The 20,393-nt window shown below is 40.2% G+C and overlaps 1 protein-coding gene across 1 annotated transcript in view; it reads right to left on the minus strand.

Moving 5' to 3' along the window:
- Nucleotides 1-13,375: 13,375 nt before the first annotated feature.
- Nucleotides 13,376-20,393, minus strand: part of TEX11 (testis expressed 11) — a 472,254-nt gene continuing 465,236 nt past the window's right edge. Inside the window, 2 exon segments of the mRNA XM_064278445.1 lie at nucleotides 13,376-13,513; nucleotides 14,144-14,308. Coding sequence (XP_064134515.1) covers nucleotides 13,442-13,513; nucleotides 14,144-14,308 — 237 coding nt within the window. The 3' untranslated portion in view covers nucleotides 13,376-13,441.

Below are 20,393 nucleotides of genomic sequence, written 5' to 3' on the forward strand. Positions count from 1 at the left end.
CAGCAATGGGAAAAGGTCCCAAACCTTTGGGACCAAAGGGCTCTGTACTTAGTGATGACCATCTGACCAAGTGAGGAGTTCTGGATGGTGACAGACATCTGTGGTGGTAACAAATCCCTTGTGAGAGCTATATACTTAAGTCTACCACCACAGCCCCCCAAACGCTGCCTAAAACAGCACAGACAGGGCGAGTCCACAGCCTTGATGGTGAGATGCTGACATTTTTCCAAAAGGTATGCAAGGTAGGGTATGTCTACTGCAGCAAAGACGTGTGTTTAACAAAGCAGGCACCCAGTTAACAGCAGAGAAGTGAGTAATGAAATTGGTAAGAGAAAACTGGCCTACCATCTACCTGTGCTCCCAGAAATCATTGAGAGCTCAGGGAAAAATGAGGGTGGCATAGGCCCAGAGTAGACCCCAGCTGGTAGAGCGGGGGAGCAATCATCCATGCAGGCTCCTGAGGAGAGGAGGAGTGCTTACCCAGATGAGTGCTTAGAGAAGGTATTTATGACATGGCCAATGTCACGACAAGCTGTATTGAGAAACCTGAGAAAGTATTGCCATTATTAAAGTCGAGAATGATAACCGAGTGAATGAGCACCCCTAGTGTGTGGCGTGAATCACAGCAGGGATGGTAATCCCTTGCATGTCTGTGGTGCTTTACCGTTTGCAGAGTGCTTTCTTCCCACTGACAGAAGGCAGCCCAACAAAAGGGAGCCTTCAGACAGCTCAGTGAGGGTTTAAGGAAATGCAGCTCCTAAATGCAAAGGGATCAAAGAATTGGCCCATCATCACACTGTGTTGCAGCTGGGTTTCACCAGCTGATGTCCCTCCTAGAGGACGAATAGCTGAAGAAAATGAGGGCCCACAAGAGAAGATACTGAGCAACTTAGAAACATCAAAGATAACACTCTTATCCTCACTGAGCATGCTATGACCTGATGGACAGAGCCTTGTCCCTGCAAGGAGTGAAGACTGGGATCTCTTCCCAGTTCTGCTGCTGACGACACAGCTAATCACATCTCAATTTCTTCATCTCTGCAGAAAGAAGTGTATTATTAAGCCCTAAAAAATTCATAGGATGATACTCATGACTAAATAAAATACTTAAGACAAAATAACCAATTTTATCTCAAGTTGAGAGTGCTTCTAGAAATTGAGGGACTAGAGAGGAAGTATCCTGAGCCGACCAAGGCCAAACAGAAAAGGATGGGACTGAAAAGGGGCACCAGGCTTGAGCAGAAAGGTCAGTACAGAAGGACAACGTAGCCCTTCCCATGGGGACAATACCTGCCTGGTGCCAAACTCTGGAAGCCCAAGGTATCAGAAAACTTTGTAGAAATGATATGGGCTGTTCAGAGCTGTTGCTTTTCTCAAGGTAATCTAATAAATTAGTGCTGAAGTTAAAAAACAAGCCTAGATGCCTGATAAACTCAATTTGGGCCTTGGAAGTATTCATTTAGTGTCAATATCCCCAAGTTTTGTCCTTCATTCCTGTTTCCATCTAGGGTTTCCATTAGGATTCCACAAATCCTTTGATCTATTCAGACAGTTCCTTGGCAACTCAGGAGACTCTATTATCTTATCATTGCAAATGATTTTCTGAAGTCAAATTCCAATTTCCTCAAAAACCTCTCTCTTCCCACATCACTTCCAAGAAATAGCAGAACTGACTCACACACACCTCAGTTCCTCCCCAGTGAACAGGAAGGATGTCGATACATTGTGCTTTGCTAGAGAGTCACTTTAGAACAGCTTCTTTGACGATGAAGCCCCAACTAGATTTTATCTGCAAAGCCATTCCCTTTGTGCCATTATGCCCGTTGGTTTTTTTTTTCCATGTAAGACTGAATAAACTAACTGCATGTCCCATCCTTCCCCTACCACCTAACTGAAAGTACCTAGCAAACCTACAAGAACTAGAAAGTGGGTGCTTTGAGAAGTAGGATTCAGACCTGATTCTTCCAGTTAAGAGCATGTATAAGCAGATGTCATCCTAACTGGCTTTCCTGACCCCCTACAATCCATCCTCCGCAGAGGTGACAATTAGCTATCTAAAGTGCTATACCCATTCCATGATGCCCTATTACCTAAAGGAAAAAGTCCAAGCTCCTTAGCATGACCCTTCCATCATCAGGCCTTGACCTTCTCTCCTGGCTCATCTTTTGCTGTGTCCCCGGTTGAGTCCCTTGAATGCACCATGATCTTCTGTGTCTTTGCTTATGCTCCTTTTTCTGCCTCTAAATGCCCTCGCTGTCACCCTGTCTTGCTTACCTGGAAGACTCCTCTTCATATTTCAAGACTCAATTCAAGAATTTCCCTCTTTTTAGCTGTCTTTCCTGAACCACCACCTCCTCCTCCGCCCCTACTCTACAGGAACAATTAACTATTCCTTTCTTTTGTGCTCTATTGTACCCCGTAAGAGCTTTTGACACATAGTAACATGTCACGTGCACTGTGTGCCAGGCATTGTGTTAACTGCTTAAGGCTTATTAAGTTACTTCCAAAAACACCCCTATGAGGTAGGTGCTTTTATTATCCCCATTCTCCAGATGAGGAAATCGAGGGATAAGGAAGTCACGCAGCTAATAAATGCTAGAGTTAGGGGTCAAACACGGGCTGTCTAACTGCAGTTGTTGCACTCTTAAGCACTACGCCATGCTGCCTCTCACTTTGCCACACTGCACTTATAACATTTTATTGGCTTTATCTCTTTACATCTCTGTCCTCCTTCCCTGGGCCTCTCCTTGAGAGGGGAGACTATGTCTTATTCATCTTCATATCCCCATCACTTAATCCAGTATTTGTCATATAACAGGTGCTCATTAAAAGAGAAGAGATGCAGTAATCTGGCTCAACTTTGGAGGGAAACTATTTGACTAGACCCAAACCTGTGGTGAATACGAATTTTGTTTGTATTATGGAAAGAGATTTTTTTCTGGAATCCCTTCAACTTCCTCTGGGATATTGCTCCACTGATGATGACTTCTCTCTTATCTTCAACCACTCCCTCTCCTTTAGCTCCTTCCCATTCTTTTGACTCTGCTGTCTTCTCACCAAGTACTGAACCATCTTCCTGCTCTGCTTCCACTTAATGCTTCCACTTAGTGACCATCCATTTATTCATTCAACAGAAGTTTATTGAGCACCTATTATATGGCACGGAAACCCTGGCGCTGTAGCAGTTAAGTGCCACGGCTGCTAACCAAGAGGTCGGCAGTTCGAATCCGCCAGGTGCTCCTTGGAAACTCTATCAGGCAGTTCTACTCTGTCCTATGAGTCGGAATCGACTCGATGGCAGCGGGTATTATATGGCACAGTACACAGTAGTTAAGAGCTATGGCTGCTAACCAAAAACGTTGGCAGTTCAAATCCACCAGGCACTCCTCGAAAGCCCTATGGGGCAGTTCTACTCTGTCGTCTAGGGTCGCTATGAGTCGGAATCAACTCCATGACAGCAGGTTTGGTTTTTTTGTTTGTTTGTTTGTTTATTATATATTAAGCACTCCACTAGGTGGACCTTACGGTCTGGTTCTTTTTCCTTTGTAGTCTCGCATTTGTTACCCCCCTCAAGCTACTGAAAGGTCTCTCACAGGGCAATCATTATTTCCTAAGCATGAAATTCAATGACTCTCTTCTCAGCCACAGCCTCACAGAAAGATGAAAATGACATGATCCCTGCTTTCACCATTGACTTAATCTCTCAACCCATCCCTGCCCCCTTCCCGTGGCACTACAGCCTGCAGCTCCGACCCTTCTGGTTTTTCCTTGACTCCTTTACTCACTCCTTTCCCACCTCCTCAATGCCACCATTTTCCTAGTCACCTAGGCTCAAAACCTGGTTTCTATTTTTTCATCACATCCAATCTCTTACCAAAACTTGTTGATTCTCTACAATGTCTTTTGAATTTAGTCCTTTCTTTTTGTTGTCCCCCCTCTCATAATAACAAGAGCTACCACTTGGTGAGCAAGTACTGACGGGCATTGTGCTTGATGCTGGAAATACAATGACAAGTAAATACAGTCCCCGTTCTCAAGGAGTTTATAGCCAAGGGGAAGGGGTCAACAAACAAGTAAATAAATGAATAATATAATTATATATTACAGTAAATGCTATGAAAGGCATAAATAAGATGTAGTGATAGAGGATAATATAATGGAGGAACCTGCTTAGAGAGGGTGGCCAGGGAAAGCTTCCCTGAGGATTATAGGTCTTGCAGATGAAAACTTTTGACATAACGGGGAACATTTATTTCATGCTATGTGCCAGGCATTTTACTAAGTGCTTAAACCAAAAAAAACCAAACCTGCTGCCGTTGAGTCGATTCTGACTCATTGCGACCCTATAGGACAGAGTAGAACTGGAAACCCTGGTGGTATAGTGGTTAAGTGCTACGGCTGCTAACCGAAGGGTCGATAGTTAAAATCCACCAGGGGCTCCTTGGAAACTCTGTGGGGGCAGTTCTACTCAGTCCTATAGGGTCAACTTGACAGCAACGGGTACACTAAGTGCTTAAACCCAGTGCGCAGTGCCATCGAGTCAATTCTGACTCATAGCGACCCTATAGGACAGAGTAGAACTGCCCCATAGAGTTTCCAGGGAGCGCCTGGCGGATTTGAACTGCCGACCCTTAAAAAAAATATTAATTCACTAAACTGCCTAGAACATCCCTATGAAGTAGGTGCTTTTGTAAGTTCAGTAGGATCAGCCAGGTGGGGGAGGGGATTATTTAACACCCTCCTCTGGCCCCAATCTGCTTTTCCAGCTTTATCTCCTGACAGGTCTCTACAAACTAGACCACTTGCTTATTTTACCTTCATGTAAGTCCTCTGTATGGAACATTTCCAGCCTCTATCTCTATCTAATGAAACCATTCAGGCTTCAGCTCAGATGGCATCTTCTATGATAACTTCACTGATGACTACAGAAGAGCGTCTCCCCTCCCTCCTTTTACACCACTCTAGCAGTTTGTACTGAACTTACTCTTTTCTTCCTTGTATGATAGATATTTGTCCATAGTACACATTTTCCAACTAAACAAAAAGCTTATAGAAGTCTGGGATTATATCTAGTCTATCTTTGTATCCCTCACAGCAACTAATACATGCCTTGCCCATGACAGACATTCAATAAATGTCAAGTGAACTTCCCCTTTCCGGGCCTCACTGTCTTAATCTAAGTTGGACAGGTGATCTCTAGGAACATTTCCACCTCTAACACTTGTTTTTTGATGGAAAAACAGTGAAATTCTAGAGGACATGTAAGATCCTGGGTCCTGTACAAAAAGACACTGTTCATACTTTTTGTGAATTTGTAGTTAAAAAAAATGATGCAGACAGACACAAAAGATGTAAAGAGAGCTCTCAAAGAACACGGCATATGAGCACACAATCAAATATACAGACAGAGGATAGGTGCCTGCTGTGAGTGAGCAGAAGAACCATAGCAGATGCATAGACTAGGACCAGGGGAAGGGCTGAAGGGTAAGATTCCAGAAGAGCTTGAAAAAATAGAAAACTTTGTGATAGAAGAAGGTGCTGATTCTGATTACTTACAATCAGAGAAGTGGAGCTAGGAAAATAAGAGAATGGAGGTGCCAGAAGTACCACTAGATGCCCTTAGAATGAGAATTTAGGTGCCCTACAGTGCCAAATAGTAGTTTATGGTGGTAGTCACGGTAAGAGCTATTTGAGAGGAGTGTGAGGGTGGTGTAAGGGATGGGCATGAAGAAGAGTCGTCGCATTTGAGAACTCTACCAAGTGGTATGTTCTGATGACCTGCAGGGAATGATGTGTTGAGTTTGTCTTTTAGTTGGAGCAATTGCTAGCTTTGTGTTTGTGACATTAAATGCAGGCTGGCCTTTCTTCCGGAGGAAGTAAGAAGGTTTTGAAACTACCTCTCTGTTCTGGCTTATTAGAGAGGTTGAGGGGTTCTTAGGCAGGATGAGGGAAGAATGCAAAAAAGGAAAAAAAGAGATCAGGAAGTAAAGGTAAAAGGTCCTAAAAAAGTAGGGGGTAGGAGGATCCCTGCTGTTAAGTAGAGGAATGTCAAAGAAAGAGACAACAAAAGTGTTCTAGAGGATCTACTAGAGTTTCACCCTAAAAAAGCTGTTGCTGTCAAGTCAATTCCGACTCATAGCAACCCTATAGGACAGTAGAACTGCCCCATAGGGTTTCCAAGGAGCGCCTGGTGGATTCGAACTGCTGATCTTTTGGTTAGCAGCCCAGCTCTAAACCACTGTTCCCCCAGGGCTCTGAGAAGAAATAATAAGAAACAATGAAGAGACGTTAAGGGGACTAAGTAGGATTCAAGAATATGATGACATGCAAAACAAAACAGAAGGTATAAAACCTGCATCAGTGCAACTGCCCTATAATAGGTAGAAAGTCTTTTCAGGAGATGGTAGTACAGATCTTCTGGAGAATGAATAAATGAAAAGAAAAATTTAGTAGGTGCAGGGAAACATGTAACCGGGCCAGAGAACAAGGGGTGAATAATAGCAAACATTAAAAAGTACTAACCATGCAGCAGGCATCACCCTTAAGAGCTTTACATGTATTTACTCATTTGCTCTTTAGCACAACTCTATGGCTATTGTTATGGACATTTTATAGATGAGGAAACTGAGGCATGGCGAGGTTAAGTAACTTGCCTGAGGTCATACAGCTAATAAGTGGGAGAGTAAGGATTTGAACCAAGGCAGTTTGGTTCCAGGTGTATGCCATTATGCTACGATGCCTCTTCTAGTTCTTGAAAGAGTAGTTTACACTCTGCTACCACTTTCCATCTCTGTATTTCTTTGCAGTCTGGCTTTTGCCCTCACCCCTCAATTGGAGTTGTGCTTTCAAAAGCCAATATAGCTTCTAAGTCACCAGATTTTATAGCTTCACAGACCTCATACTCATCAAGCTTTCTGCCATATTTGACACTGTTAATTATTCTTTCCTTCTTGAAACTTTCCTTTTGGCTTCTGTGATACAGGAGATGATACTTGGTTCTCGTACATCTCCCATATCTCTCCTCTGCCTCTTGCAGCTCCTTTTTCCTTCTTTTCCCTTAAATGCTTGTTAAAGTTGTTCTTGGCCCTCTTCTGTCTCTACACTCAATTCATTGGAGGTTCTATGGCTTCAACACTCACATAACTCTAAAATCATCCTTCCTACCCAAACCTGAAACCTTTGCAGCGTCTCTAATTATGCCTCTATCATAGTCCTCAGGCTCACCTTCACTATCTCCACAATCATTCACTGGCTGTATGGACAGATGAATGAATGAATAACAGTGGGTGGTTTCCTGATTGAGGATATGGCTGTAAGTATGCAGACATAACAGGGCTATTTTCTTTAATCACATACTTTCATTGCAATTTAACAGAGAGCTGTGAGAAAGCTATCAAATCAAACAAATGCTGTCCATTTCCAGCTTCCTCCTCCACCTCTTATTCTAACAATGGGGATGATTGGTTTCACCGAAGGAGTCCTGTAAATCATCTCCAAGGACTATGAAGAAAATTCAAGAACTTGGGGGACCAGGTGGTGTTCTCTTCTTACAAAAGAAAACTGGTATTTTGGGTTAGAAAAAGAACATGCAGAAAATTAAATGGCTGCCTATAGAGATGGAATTTCACAATAGGATGTTTTGTCTGGACCACGGTTTAAAATACTGGATTGCTGGGCTCTTGGCTAGGACATAGTTCTCTACGATAACTTGGAAAAATGTGCTTTCCCAGAGACTTGCTGATCTGCTAAAGAGAACTTTAAATTGAAAACAGAGGGTAAAGGAGAAAAATGTCCTAATAATATTATAAAATCAATCACTATGGACAATATCTGATATCAGAGCAAGAACAGCACTGGAGAAGGTACCCATTAAGTCACAGAAGAATATAACTGGCAAAAGAGTCATAAATACAACTTACGGCTTCAGCTATTTCTGTATCAGTGCACGGCATGTGTGTCAGGGTGAACCATTTGAAATGGACAATATTAGGCTGCTTTTTACCACAAAGATGGCAACTTCATACGGTTCAAGCTAATGTTATGATGTGAACTCGATTTTGTGTTTTATTGTGTGGTAGGCGTATAGGTAACGGAACAGTCTCCATTTCCACAATCTTCACATGACACTTAAGTGACATTAATTTTGTTCATCATGTTGTTCAGCCATCACTATAAACCATTCCTAAATTTTTCCAACACCCTTAACAGAAGCTCAGTGTCCCCTAAGCATTGTGTCTTACTTCCTCTATCCCTCCCAGCCACCTCTGGTAACCACTAATAAAACTTTGATCTCTATATACTTGCCTATTCTCGATATTTCATATAATTGGGGTTAAACAATATTTGTCCTTTTGTGACTGAATTAATTCACTCAGTATAATGTTTTCAAGGGTGAACTTGACATTTTAACACAAGGTAATAAATACAAGCTCAGCGGTATCGTTAAGACTGGGAGGAACGAAACTTAACAACTAGAATTTAGCATCAGAAAGGAACAATTATTACAAAGAAAAGTGTCCCTTGGACTGGGAAGTGACATTGTGGGAAATACATAGAAATCAACAAACATAAGAACAGAAGCCCTCTGAAGAGTTTTGGTGAAGTTAAAAGGAGAAAGGAACCGGGATTAACATAGTGTAAGTATATCACACACCACCCTAGAAAATGGAAGAAATACTCCTGATATAGGTCACAAAAAAGGCACTTGGCAAGATATAGCAGCAGGGAGGAACTTTGTCCACAGTCGTTATAAGTTTCAATCACCTAAAGGCAGAACATATAGAAATTCTTTACTTGCTGACAGTATTACCCCTCAGAAAGTAAAAACAAAACAGAAAAATCAACAAGAGGGACTGCTATTCATGACCAACAATGGAGAAACTGATGGGTGAAGTGGAAGCTTGAACAGCAGCCATATTATCTCAGCATCTGTGATAGCATAAAGCTAGACACAGTAAGGCATTTTATCCTAAAATTTAAACAGGCCAACTTCAAAAAAGTTCAGAGGAAAGAAACATAGCATGAGGGCAAATAAGCACAGGTCCAACAGATCTTGCTTTATGGCTATGCCATTTACCGGCTCTGTAAACTTGGTTAAGTTACTTCAACTCTCTGAGCCTCGGTTTCCCACAGAAAGGATGAAGAAGAAAGGGTGGAAAGAAAAGAAAATGTGGAAAGAAGGGCATCTGATCAAGGATGAATATAAAATAGTAACATGCCAAAATCTATCAGAAAGGCTTTACCTGAAATGAGCTAATTCTATGAGTGAGAAAAAGAGGATATTTTCAGTTTTGTTTGCATCAAGAAGCAAATAAGGAGGCCTTAAAATCTACAAGTTAGGGCAGATTGTGTTGTTTTAGTTAGAATTAGGGTTTTTTTTAAATTATAAAAGTAATATAAGCACATGTAAAAAGACTGAAATAGTACATGAAAAATTGTTTTAGTGCTTACCAGGCAACAAAGACGTTTCGGTCTTCTCTGTCAAGGGAAAAGACCATTAGACTGGAAAGGGTAAAATAGATACTAGTAAGAGGAACTGAAGATCATGATAAGAAAGTGTAAAAAAGCACCAAGTTGCTTTAAATGACTTTAAGTTTCTTGGCCTACACAAATTATATTTCAGGATGTCAAGAAAACCTATACATGAGATCAGTAAACTAGTGTTTGTAACCTTTTCATGGAGAATAAGAGAGATTCTGGAAACATAGAGAAGAACATATGTTCTTTTTTAAAAAAAAAAAAGGAAGAAGATAGATTTCACAAGCCTTAGGTAGGTTTCATTTTAATTATCAGGCAAGTTTCTAGAATAAATTATTGAAAAGGATGGCTTACATGAGAGTACTTATAGGGAACTAGTGATCACAAAGAATTTATAAAACCTAAGACTATCTCAAGACAGACTAAATTCATTTTCTTTTTTTAAATAAGCTTAGTAAATGTAAATGGGTCATGTTTAGTAATTGGGTAAAGCAGAAGAATGTTAGACATAGTGTATCTGGATTTCGGCAAGGCATTTGACAAAGTCATTCATGATAGCCTTGTGAGAAAGAAAAATGTAGACAGTACAATTATTGAATGGGTAAATGATCATCCCAAAGTCTGCTAATTAATGGATCCAAGTTTAATTTTTTTAATATACTTACTTATTATCTGTCACCCCCACTAGGATGTAAACTCCTTGAAGGAGAGACTTTGTCTTGCTCACTGCTTCCCCCCCAGTACCTATGATAGTGCCTGATACATAGTGGAAGTGTTCAGAAAATATTTGCTGCATGAATAAACAGACCTAGAGGATGGACAGAAAAGCATGTCACCAAGCTCTATTTCAGTCCTCTCCTGTTTAGTATATTTTATCATTTATTTGGATAGACATTAGATGGCATGATGACCAAGTATGCATAAAATGTGGGCCTGAGAGGAATAACTAACATAATAAAGAATAGACTCTGTATCCAAAAAAATTAGCTGTCTGGAGGGATCTAAGAAAAAAAAATTAACTGGCAAGAGCAATTTAATAGTGATAAATGCACTTAGATTGAAGAAAAAACTGAAGGTACAAGCTGAGACATTAATTATGTGGAAAAAAAGACTTAGATGTTTTCATTCATTCTTAAAACAAATATTTATTGAAAATGAAGGCACTGTGCTAAACACTGGGGATATACAATAGTGAGGAAAACGTAGTGTCTGCCCTCATGGAGCTTAAAGGCTATTGGAGGAGACAGATATTAATCAAATGATTGCACAAATAAATATATATTTACAAACTGAATAGAACTGAGCATATAACAAGAGAACCTGATCTATTCAGGGAAAGTTTCTCTGAGGAACTGAAATTTGAGCTAAGTTCTCAAAGATAAGTTGGGAAAAAAAAGTTGGAATAAACTAAGGTGCAGGGGAGATTACTAAGTCCAGTGAGTCAACAATATAAAGTGCCTGCTTAAACACTGATGTGGCCCCTTTCCCTTCCCCTTCCCCTTGGTAGGGACTGGGGCCAGGGCCAGGGCTGCGGTGGGGGCGGGGGTCAGCTAGAAACTCAGCTTGAGGTTCAGCTGACGACCTGGCCAGAGTGTTCACTGGGCTTGGGCCAAAAGGGGCAGCCAACATGGTCAGGAAACTGGGGTTAGGAGACAGTTGCAAGGCTGGGAGATTGATTTCATACAAAGAGATTAAACAAGTGAATATATGTGGTTAATGGGAGGCAGGTTTCTGATGTCCGAAGAGAGTTACAAATAAAGAAAGGGGGAAGGCAAGAATATTCTGGTGTTGGACTGATGACTGATTTTATATAGATAGATATACACATATTTATACATAAATAAATATATTGATATAAAATTTTTTTATTGATATAGGGATATGCACATATATGTATATGTGCATGTATATACACACATTTATATCCTACCCTTGTCCACTGAGAGAACCTAGAAACAATGGCACCCCAGTAACAATGAGCACACCTGCACCTAGATCTTGGGCACTAACTACCATTCTCCATTAAAAGGAACCAGGGCTCCTTGGGGAAATATCTGACTCCAGAGTTGGGGCGAGGAAAGGACAAGCTGAACCTTGAACATCTCACTGTGCCAGAAAATATGAAAGTGTTCAAAGAATTATGGGGACATGTTAAAAGACATAAGGACCAGCTTTGAGCATCAAAATAAATGATAGTAGTGGATTAGAGCCCATTGAATAAAATAGGAATCCACTAGTCTGTACTAAAAAGCATTTTTAAAAACATGAATAAATAAGTGGGGGAGAAGGAAAAGCTCTACCCTACCAATGCCAACTAATAAATGAAGAAAGAACGACAGAAATTGAAACATCACCATTTACCAACCATCAGAGTAAAAACTGATTCAGACAAGAATCAATGGATGCCAAAACTAGTGGGTGAAAGTTTAATAGGGTACAAGATATTAACTTAGTCTCAAAGTATCTTCCACAAAGTACTTCAAAATTACGTATTCATTACTAAGTACAAACTATCAATTCAACTTACAGTGGAGAAACCTGGTAGAAACCATCTTAACTAAGTTGATAAGTAAGTAACAGTATGAATCAACATTGTGTATCTACTGGTATGATACACTGAGAATGCATCACTCTGTGCTATGCCTATCAAAAATGTATTATCTGAATCTAATCATTAGGAAACATCAGACAAACCCAAACTGAGGCTCATGCTACAAAGTAATTAGCCTTTACCCTTCAAAAAATGTCAAGGTCATGAAAGATAAGAAAAGACTATAGGAGATTAAAAAAGACATGAGGACTAAAGTGCAACTTAAGACCCTGAACTTATAAAGAACTTTGTTAGGACAGTAAAATTTGAAATGGGCTCTGTAGTTTAGATGGTAGAACTGTATGATTGTAAATTTCCTAATTTTGATGGCAGTATTGTGGTTATGTTGGTGAGTGTCCTTGATTTTACGAAATACACACTGAGATATTAAGAGGATATTAGGGCAAGATGTCTGCCAATTAATCTCAGATGGTTCAGAAAGAAAGGAAAATGTGGTCAAATGTTAACAAATAGGGAATCTGAATGAAGGGTGTACAGCGATTCTTTGTGCTTACTCGCAGCTGAAGTATAAAACTATTTCAAAGACAAATGTTAAAAAAATTTAATACAAATTCAGCTGGGGGAAAAAAAGCCCATGTGATCTTATGGTACACCAATGGAAGTCCAGCCAGAATGAGGCTGCTGAACTCTGCATGGGTCAGACCTCACCGCAACATGGGATTTGGCTCTTGAAAGCTAAGGCGACTGGACCATATGAGGAACAGCTGAGGGTTCTGAGGCTATTTAACCTGAAGAAGAAAAAGTTCTCCAAAGGGCTGTCTGGCGAAAGTGGACTTGTTGATAGAAGACAGATTTATATTAAGTATAAAGAAGGCCTTTCTACCAATTAGACAGCAACAAGGTGGACTGAGCTGTCTCAGGAATTCCTTGTCATAGAATATGTTCTAATTGAGACCGGACAACCAATTCTTAAGGGTGTCATAGAGAGACTTCTGGGCCCAATGACCACTAAGTTTCTTCCAATAAAGATTTTATGATTCTCTGTTATCTTCAGGTATTGGAAAATCAAGCACTTCTGGAATAAAATGCAACCTGTGTCGGACCAGGATAAATAGTCCCTTTTGTTCCCATGGGGCATAAACCATCTTGCTCTCACATGGGCTGTTTCAATACACTCCACAGCACCTTGAAAAATTCAATTGCCTCCCAGAAATGAGCTGGTCACTGAGGTAAACATTAAAATGTTTTTATTTTAAAATTTTTCATTCAACAACGTGAAAACAGGGCCTGAGAAAACAGAAACAGAGGCTCAAGAAAAAGTTTGGTGAAAATTTATATATTCAACATCCCACAATACATGTTCCTCATTGTTGCTATGCGTTTGCCTCCTCATATGCCATGTCTCAGTAGTTCTCACTCTTCATTAAAAAGTGAGCCCTTGTTTTTATTTAATGCTTCCATGAACTCCCTATATAGAACATTCATCTGGGAAAGAGAATAGCAAACATTTTTCTTGAGATGGTGATGGCACTAGAGTCTAACATTTACCTTCTAAGATCTGAGGAATCACTTTGGGAAGAAAATACAGTACTACCTTGGAGACGAAGGATCCCAATGTACCACCCAAAACCCAGTGCTGCCTAGGTCTGTTTAATTGGGAAGGCACTTAAGACATAAAAAAGAAGATTCTTTGCTCTACTTTGGTAACAAGACTTTTTTCCCACCAACCCTCTCTCCTGAAGAGTTAATGGCCAAGAAATCTGCAGCTCAGAATAGTTCCACTAGAGAAAATGCTTTTTTAAGCAGTCATTACTTTGAGCAAAGGCCAGTCTTTCTCTACATGTACTGGCATTGACAATGCTATATCTTTCCAGAGCTCACTCCTGGCATTCCTCTTAATTAGATTCCATGTGCTATCCCTAAGTTTCCCTCTGTTCTCCATCCTTTCTGGTTTCCATTCTAAGAAACTACTGTTTGCAGTCCCCTAACTCTTGGAGTTATATAAAGCCACTGAGAAGAGTAATGATCAAGATCCTCTCCTAGCCAAAGAGAACCCAGCTATAACCTATCTGTCCCTTAAATCATGCCACCCTTCCCTAGCCTTTTGCTCCTCACCTGAGTTTCATAGCTTCTCTTGAGGGAGCCAAGGTGGTCAAGGAAATGCAATGCCAAGCCACACCATTTTTTAGCAGCTACACACGTGCCCTTGTCATATAGAAATATTCCAGTATTCCAGCACTTGATCATCAGCCAGAGAATTTCCAATTCTGGGTAGCTTGCCTGAAATCCAAGAATAGTTGGTTTACAGTTATTACTGTCACAATTCATTGTAGCTCTAACTATATCAGTGCTGCATCCCATTACTATTAAAGAATGGGTGCTCTGCCAACACTAAGGAGGGAGCCACAGACTTCACTACTAATCTCATGCTTCTGCAGAACAGGAGAGGAGCACCTTGAAGGTCTGTCAGCTGTAGGATGCCCCACAGCAAGACCTCAGGAAGTCACATATAAACTGGAAAAGCACTGAGGCCCTCTTGGACTGAAGGGGGAAGAATCAGAGAGACACAGATTCCTGGTCTCCCTGAACCGGGAAAAAAAACCTGTATTCTGTTTGGAGCTGTCCTTGATGCTGTCCTCAGTCAGTTATCTAGGTTATACTTGACTAATTTTCAGAGCACTGGTGGCACAGTGGTTAAAGCAATTGACCTCTAACCCAAAGGTCAGTAGTTCGAAAACATCAGCAGCTCTGCAGGAGAATGATGTGGCAGTTGGCTTCTGTAGAGATTTAAAGCCTTGGAAATCATATGGGGTCGCTATGAGTCAGAATCAACTTGATGGCAGTGAGCTTTTTTTTTTTTTGAATTTTCAGAGAGGGTTGTCAAGAAGCAGCATTATTCAATGTATTTATTTCTTTGACCCTAATCAGTCCCCGTTTGAAATAGAAATTGTATTAATCTTTAGCGTTGACAATATCTGAGTCCCTGGGTGGCATAAATGTCAAGTGGTTGGCTACTAACCAAAAGGTTGGTGGTTTGAATCCATCCAGAGGTGTCCTAGAAGAAAGGCCTGGTGATCTACTTCCAAAAGGTCAAAGCCATTAAAACTCTATGGAAAGAACTACTGTGAAATGCATGGGGTTGCCGTGAGTTGGAATTGACTCAGTGGCAAATGTTTTTGTTGTTGTTGACGATATTTACCTAGCTGTGAACATGCATCTCTCAGTTTGTCGTACTGTGGGGGTTTTAGTGTTGCTGTGATGCTGGAAGCTGTGCCACCGGTATTCAAAAACCAGCAGGGTCACCCATGGTGGACAGGTTTCAGCAGAGCTTCCAGACTAAGACCGATTAGGAAGAAGGACCTGGCGGTCTACTTCTGAAAAAAATTAGCCAATGAAAACCTGATAAATAGCAGTGGAACATTGTCTAATATAGTGCTTGAAGATGAGCCCCTCGGGTTGGAAGGCACACAAAATACAGCTGGGGAAGTGCTGTCTCCTCAAAGTAGAGTCAACCTTAATAAAATAGAGGAGTAAAGCTTTTGGGACTTTCATTTGCTGATGTGGCACGACTCAAAATAAGAAGAAATAGTTGCAAACGTCCATTAATAATCAGAACATGGAATGTATGAAGTACGAATCTAGGAAAATGGAAATCGTAAAAAATGAAATGGAACCCATAAACATCAATATCCTAGGCATTAGTAAGGTGAAATGAACTGGTATTGGTCATTCTGAGTTAGATAATCATATGGTCTACTATGCAGAGAGTAACCGGTTTAAGAGGAATGGCGTCACATTCATCATTAAAAAGAACATTTCAAGATCTATCTTGAAGTACAAAGCCATCAGTGATAGGACAATATCCATAGGCCTACAAGGATACTGTCCTATCACTGACGGCTTTGTACTTCAAGGAAGACCAGTTAATACAAGTATTATTCAAATTTACACACCAACCACTAAGGTCAAAGGTGAAGAAATTGAAGATTTTTACCAACTTCTGCAGTCTGAAATTGATCAAACATGCAATCAAGATGCATTGATAATTACTGGTTATTGGAATGTGAAAGTGGGAAACAAATAAGAAGGACTGGTAGTTGTAAAACATGGTGTTGATGATAGAAACTACGCTGGAGATCACATAATAGAATTTTGCAAGACCAATGACTTCTTCATTGCAAATACCTTTTTTCAACAACATAAATGGCGACTACACACATGTGCTTCACCGGATGGAATACACAGGAGTCATATTGACTACATCTGTGGAAAAAGATCATAGAAAAGCTCAATATCATCAGTCAAACAAGGCCAGGGCCAACTGTGGAACAGACCATCAATTTCTCATATACAAGTTCAGGTTGAAAAAAAATTAGAACAAGTCCACCAAAGCCAAAGTACGACCTTGAGTATATCCCACCTGAATTTAGACACCATCTCAAGAATATATTTGACCCACTGAACACTAATGACCAAAGACCAGATGAGTTGTGGAATGACATCAAGGACATCATACATGAAGAAAGTAAGAGGTCATTAAAAAGACAGGAAAGAAAGAAAAGACCAAAATGGATGTCGGAAGAGACTCTGAAACTTACTTTCGAACATAGAGTAGTTAAAGCAAAAGGAAGAAATGATGAAGTAAAAGAGCTGAACAGAAGATTTCAAAGGTTGGGTTGAGAAGACAAAGTAAAGTATTACAATGAAATGTGCAAAGACCTGGAAATAGAAAACCAAAAGGGAAGAACATGCTTGGCATTTCTCAAGCTCAAAGAACTGAAGAAAAAATTAAAGCCTCAAGTTGCAATACTGAATGATTCTATGGGGAAAGTATTAAACAGTGCAGGAAGCATTAAAAGGAGATGAGAGGAATACAGAGAGTCACTGTACCAAAAAAGACCTGGTCGACATTCAGCCATTTCAGGAGGTAGCATATGATCAAGAACTGACGGCATTGAAGGGACAGGATCAAGCTGCACTGAAGGCATTGGTGAAAAACAAGGCTCCAGGAATTTATGGAATACCAATTGAGGATGCTTCAACAAATGGATGCAGCACTGGAAGTGCTCACTCATCTATGCCAAAAAATTTGGAAGACAGCTACTTGGCCAACCAACTGGAAGAGATCCACATTTATACCCATTCCAAAGACAGGTGATCCAACAGAATGAGAAAATTATAGAAAAATATCATTAATATCACATACAAGTAAAATTCTGCTGAAGATCATTCAAAAGTAGCTGCAGCAGTACATCGACAGGGAGCTGCCAGAAATTCAAGCCAGATTCAGAAGAGTACGTGGAACCCGGGATATCATTGCTGATGTCAGATGGATCCTGGCTGAAAGCAGAGAATACCATGAAGATGTTTACTTGTGTTTTACTGACTATACAAAGGCATTTTTGTGGATCATAACAAATTATGAATAACATTGGGAAGAATGGGAATTCCAGAACACTTAATTGTGCTCATGATGAACCTGCACATAGACCAAGAGGCAGTCCTTTGAACAGAACAAGAGGATACTGTGTGGTTTAAAGTTAGGAAAGGCGTGCATCAGGGTTTTATCATTTCACCATACTTATTCAATTTTTATGTTGAGCAAATAATCTGAGAACCTGGACTATATGAAGAAGAACAGGACATCAGGATTGGAGGAAAGCTCAGTAACAACCTGTGATATGCAGATGACACAACCTTGATTGCTGAAAGTGAGGAGGACTTGAAACACTTACTGAGGAAGATCAAAGACCACAGCCTTCAGTACAGATTACACCTCAACATGAAACAAAAATCCTCATAACTGGATCAATAAGCAACATCATGATAAAAGCAGAAAAGATTGAAGTTGTCAAGGATTTCTTATTGCTTGGATCCATAATCAAGGCCCATGGAAGCAGCAGTCAAGAAATCAAAGGACACGTTGCATTAAGCAAATCTGCTGCAAAAGATCTCTTTAAAGTGTTAAAAAGCAAAGATGTCACTTTAAGGACATCTGACCCAAGCCATGGAGTTTTCCATCACCTCATATGCATGTGAAAGCTGAACAATGAACAAGGAGGACCAAAGAAGAATCGATGCCTTTGAATTATGTTGATAGTGAAGATATTGAATATACCACGGACTGCTGGAAGAACAAAGAAATCTGTCTTGGAAGAAGTACAGCCAGAATGCTCATTAGAAGCGAAGATGGTTAGAATTTGTCTCACATACTTTGGACATATTATCAGGAGGGATGAGAAGGACATCATGCTTGGTAGAGTAGAGGGTCTGCAAAAAAGAGGAAGACCTTCAACAAGGTAGACTGACACAGTGGGTGCAACAATGGGCTTAATCATAACAACGATTGTGAGGAAGGCGCAGGACCAGACAGTGTTTCCTTCTGTTGTACGTAGGGTTGCTATGAGTCGGAACAGACTTGACGGCACCCAACAATAACATGAACAGAGGGCGCTTTTCTATGATGGCTCCTTGGCCTTATCAGTGATTTTTAACATAGCTAAAAAAAAAAAAATTTTTTTTTAATCACAATAGCTAATCACATAGCTTATTCACAATATTTTGCAACAGTGAAAAGATTTAGTCTAAGGAGCTACTTTCTCAGGTCTTATATAGGAGATGGATCTCAAAAGGAACATCCATGTGCTCATTCCATGTTAAAACTCTTCTTCTACACAAAAGATCTCAGGCCTCTGAATGGGGAAATGTGATAGAAGACTTGGGCAGCAAGCAGTTTCTTGAAGATGGCATTGTCTCAGCTGTCATTCTTTCATTCGTTTGGATCCATAAGAAAAGTTACTACATACAAAACAGTGTGATAAACAATGAGGGGGTTAAGAGGGATAAGACAAAGCTCTTATCCTATAGGAGCACATGATGCCTTTGGGGAGATAGGCACCCACATATGAAAAGGACCAGACAAAGTATGTTATTAAGGGGTAGTAAGAGTGACACAGACATTAGGTGCTCTAGTATAATAAAAGAAATGTGCACTAGGCTGGCAGAGCCAGAGAAAGTCTAGTCCCTCAGACTGAAATGCCACCCCCATAAAAAAAAAAAAAAATTTTTTTTAAGTCTACTTGGTAAACTTGGTAAACCATTTTTTTTAAATGTGCTTTAGATGAAGGTTTACAGAGAAAATTAGTTTCTCATTAAACAATTAGTACACATATTGTTTTGTGACATTGGTTGCCAACTCCACCATGTGTCAACACTCTCCCCTTCTCGACCTTGGATTCCCCATTACCAGCTTACCTGTCCCTCCCTGGCTTCTTATCCTTGTCAGTGAGGTGGTGTGCCCATTTAATCTCATTTTGTTTTTTATGAGCCTGTCTAATCTTTGGTTGAAGGGTGAACCTCAGGAATGACTTAAGTACTGAGTTAAAATGGTGTCTGGGGGCCATACTCTCTGGGTTTCTTCAGCCTCTATCAGACAAGAAGTCTGTTTTTTTTCTTGAGTTAGAATTTTGTTCTACATTTTTCTCTAGCTCTGTCCCGGACCCTCTATTGTGATCCCTATCAGAGAAGTCAGTGGTGGTAGCTGGGCACCATCTAGTTGTATTGGACTCAGTTTGGTGGAGGCTGTAGTAGTTGCGGTCCATTAGTCCTTTGGACTAATCTTTCCCTTGTGTCTTTGGTTTTCTTCATTCTCCCTTGCTCCAGATGGTGTGGGACCACTGGAGTGTCTTAGATGGCTGCCCATGAGCTTTTAAGACCCCAGACACTACTCACAAAAGCAGGATATAGAACATTTTCTTTATAAACTATGTTATGCCAATTGAACTAGATGTCCCCTGAGACCATGGTCCCTAGCCCTCAGCCCAGTAATTTGGTCCCTCAGGGAGTTTGGATGTTGCGGAGTGATTGCTAATGGAAAGAGTGTTTATTTTTGGGGTGATGAAAATGTTTTGGAATTAGATAATGGTGATGCTTACACAGTTTTGTGAATATTCCAAAAACCACTGAATTATACACTTTAAAATGGTGAATTTTATGATATATGAATTATAAATCTCAATAAAAATATATAGATATATGAGATAGAGAAGGGTATTCCAGATGGGCATTCCAGAATAAAGACTTAGATTATACTTCATACCAAGTATATCTCAGGGAGACTAAGAACTGTTTGGCCTAAGCAGAGGATTTATGTAGGGGAGTTAATGGGAAATAGGACCAGAACTGTAGGATGGGGCTACCTAAGCATTTCCTAAATGCCGTTCCACAGAATATTACTGTCATGAGAAAAATTAACAGATGGTTATAAAATTAAGTTTTGGAAATACTGCATTCTATATATAATCCTCTTGGAGAATTATAATGCGTATTAATTCATTTAAAGTTTATAGTAAAGAGATCATGTACA

The sequence above is a fragment of the Loxodonta africana genome, chromosome X (genome assembly GCF_030014295.1).
Source record: "Loxodonta africana isolate mLoxAfr1 chromosome X, mLoxAfr1.hap2, whole genome shotgun sequence".
Classification (NCBI taxonomy): Eukaryota; Metazoa; Chordata; class Mammalia; order Proboscidea; family Elephantidae; genus Loxodonta; species Loxodonta africana.